This window comes from Hakea prostrata, chromosome 2 (genome assembly GCF_041222555.1).
Source record: "Hakea prostrata isolate BN-2017 chromosome 2, UWA_Hpros_2, whole genome shotgun sequence".
NCBI lineage: Eukaryota > Viridiplantae > Streptophyta > Magnoliopsida > Proteales > Proteaceae > Hakea > Hakea prostrata.
Genome location: NC_142601.1, coordinates 70,783,481 through 70,786,660, shown reverse-complemented (window position 1 = coordinate 70,786,660; position 3,180 = coordinate 70,783,481). Strand labels below are relative to the sequence as shown.

The window sequence follows — 3,180 nt, the reverse complement described above, 5'->3', positions numbered from 1 at the left end:
AATGAATTGTGATGATGAAGAGGAGAACATTGAAGTCTTGAGGGCAACTGGGTGTCTCTGCAACTGAGACAAAATGGCCAAATTATGCTGTCTTCTACTTCAATATTGATTGCCTTATATATGCTGTGGCCAATGCATGCTCTGTTCTCTCTGTTCTTCCCTTCGCATTAGATGCCTTTCGTGGTTGTAAGTAATGCTAGCTTTCCAGATTATGATATATCTTCTTTCTCTTCCCCCAACAAGAAGAATTAGACAAAAGAAATGCAGAGTGTAAATGGTGACGGGTACTGGACTAGAACTTAATGTCAATAAAGTTGAAACAGCCAATAATATGAGAAAATATATAAATCAAAGACATGATATTTTTTTGATCCATTCTTTTTGATCTATGGGAGGAAAAAAAGAAGTTTTTCATTGACTTCTCTCTTCTTGGGGTGGTGTTGTAGAATCTCCCTTTACCTTTTAAATGACATGAAATGAATATGTTCTAGCAGCTACATGTTCATGTCAAGTATCGTCTCCATTTCCATATCCGATCTTTCGTTGATTTGGATTTTTCAGAAGCAAAATTTTCTTTAGTTTTAAAGTCGCTGTTATGTGCGTATATGAAAATGCGTGGATTAGAGAGGATTAGTTGATCCTAGATGAAAAGTGCTAGAACAATACAAGATAACAAATAATATAAAAGAGACAAGAGGATTTGATGATGGAATTCGACCAAATAGGGTCCAAGTCCCAGGAGCTTAGATGAAGCTCAATGCACCATAACAAGTTGTAAATGTATACAAAATACATGTTTCAAGACTCAATTGAACGTAGACCTCATGTCTAAGATCCCAAAACCACAAGAGATCTAATTAAAACTAGCCAAGAACGCTATGGGAACACTTATCACCAAGAGAGAAAGAATGAAACACCAAAAAACCTAATCATAGCTTCTTTGTGATTTTAAATCCCCAAAACATAGCTTCTTGGGTCAGACTCTCTTCACTTTCTACTGTAAAGGAGGAAACTCAAAAGCCATTCAAATGGAAGCTGCTGCAATTCGAGAAGAATGAAGTTAGGTATCTCCCTTAATTTAAAAAAAGTCATTATTGAAAGTGACAATGAAGCTGTTGTCAATCTGATTAACAACACATCAGAGACTCCACCTTGGATGATCAGCCATTACATACATGATGTCTTCAATCTTTCCAATCAGTTTGATGTATTAATTGTGAATCATACACATAGAGAAAGAAGCTTTGTAGCTGATAGATTAGCTTCTTATGTTGCAGCTTCTCAGGCTTCTTCTTTTTCTTTCTCTCCCCCCCTCCCTTTTTGTTCTTTGGCTGTTGCATTTTGATGTAATTGGTACTTTGTATTCCAGGGGCTTTTCTTTTAAATAAATATCAATCACCCAAACATAATGAAATGAGCCAATCTGAGTAACTTAAATAAACCGGTCCAACCCGAATGGGTTTGGCGCTAGTTCAAGATGACTAAGTGAAAATTAATAGTAACCAACAACAGTCGAGCTTAGAAGAAATAAAAGATGGCAATTACCATCTCTCGGACTATCTGTGGATGTGTTTCTAGAACAATAGTAAGTTCAAACTTCCCTATGAAATCTGAGTCCTTATGTTGATGGTGACAACAAAAATCCAGGTGCTTAATTCTACTAAAGTATAATCAATAAAAATAGTGAATTTAATCTTTTCTATTCCAATCCTAATCCAATTCTTAAATGTCATCACCTTTACTTGTTTTTTCCTAAGAAAATAATATTTTTTTTGGTGCAAAGAAAAGAATATCCAAAAAGATATTAAATTGAGCACTAAAATCTTGAAGAAATTCACTCTAATTAGTTTATTTATTTACAGCAGTGCACAACAACACGAGTAAACAATGGAAAACAAAATTACACTGTTGAACCAAATACGGTAAAACTAAGAAGCTTGCTTTGGAGATTTGTTTGTCCAGATGTTGGATAAGAACACGGGAAAGAAGAGGTGGAATTCTATCTCAGACCATATCTCTTCACCTAACGGTTGATGCAACTGTGTGAGCCCAACTTCTAAGAAGATCCTTTTTGACGATTTCGTCACCCGAAGCAGGAAATCTCCAATTCACTAATGGGTTCTCTTCCCTTCTTCGATCAAGACGACCCCAAGCTTCAGAAAGATAAGGTCTTGAAATTACAGATTCATCAATGTTGGTCTCTTTTTCATCAGATTTCTTCCCTAATCTCTGCAAACCAGGAAGGATGGAAACCAAATTTGAATCTTTATCATCTTCAGAGAAAACAAAACCCAGATCCATGAACCCTTTTAACTCTTCAAATTCCAGGTCTGTTAAGCTCTTGCTGCTACCTCTCTTTCTCAAATCCTTCTTCTTCTTGACAGGTCTCTTGACCTTTTCTTGTTCCTTTCTGCTTTCTGCGACTTCTACAACTTCTTTGCCTGAAAGAATCGGTTGGAGCCTTTGTAAGGGGAGAACTGACTTCGGGGAAGGAGAATTTGATGTGAAGCTCGTTTTAAAGTTCAAATCTTCGCTCTGAGAACGAACAAGAATCGTGGGAAGACGAGAGATGCAAGGCTTTCGGCTTGGGGTTTCGCCTGGGATTTCAAGAACAGGGTTCGTTGGAGAAGCTGTGGAAGATTGCTTTTCAATGGAGATTTCATGCCCAAACCAACAAGAGTCGAAAAGCTTTAGCATTTCTTCAGCTTCCAATAATGACGGCTGTGAGAACATACCCATTTCCAGATCGAGATGGAGGAGGAGAAGAGAAGATATGACTTATGAGAATGTTTATGGCCGAAGCTGAGCTCGCAGATGCTTAATAAATAATCGTCGACATGACCGAAATACCCCTGAGTTTGTTATCTTATTACCAAGAAAATGGGAAAATAATAAAAAAGTCATATCTCCTATTTAAATAGAAATTAGTAATTGCAACACGTTTTTCTACCGTATTTAAGTTCAAGAAGAGAACAAAAGAAGTTTAAATAAGATCTTTGCCTTCTTTGGTTCTTACTCGGAGTTGACTCGACCGGGTCATGCATGGTTTCATGTCATAATAACGTTACCAACCATTCCAATCAACGAGGATTCGATTTGTGAATAACTCCAATTAGTTGAAACCTAATTATCAATTGGTCAATAATGCTCTTGAGTAGGGTTAATCGATTGATTAGTGTA

At 36.8% G+C, this 3,180-nt stretch overlaps 1 protein-coding gene across 1 annotated transcript; it reads right to left on the bottom strand.

Moving 5' to 3' along the window:
- Positions 1 to 1,822: 1,822 nt before the first annotated feature.
- LOC149026232 (uncharacterized) lies at positions 1,823 to 2,819 on the bottom strand. The gene has a single exon (XM_089143274.1). It carries the CDS (start codon positions 2,737 to 2,739, stop codon positions 2,020 to 2,022), a length of 720 nt encoding a protein of 239 aa, XP_088999400.1. The 5' UTR covers positions 2,740 to 2,819; the 3' UTR covers positions 1,823 to 2,019.
- Between the last annotated feature and the right edge of the window lie 361 nt (positions 2,820 to 3,180).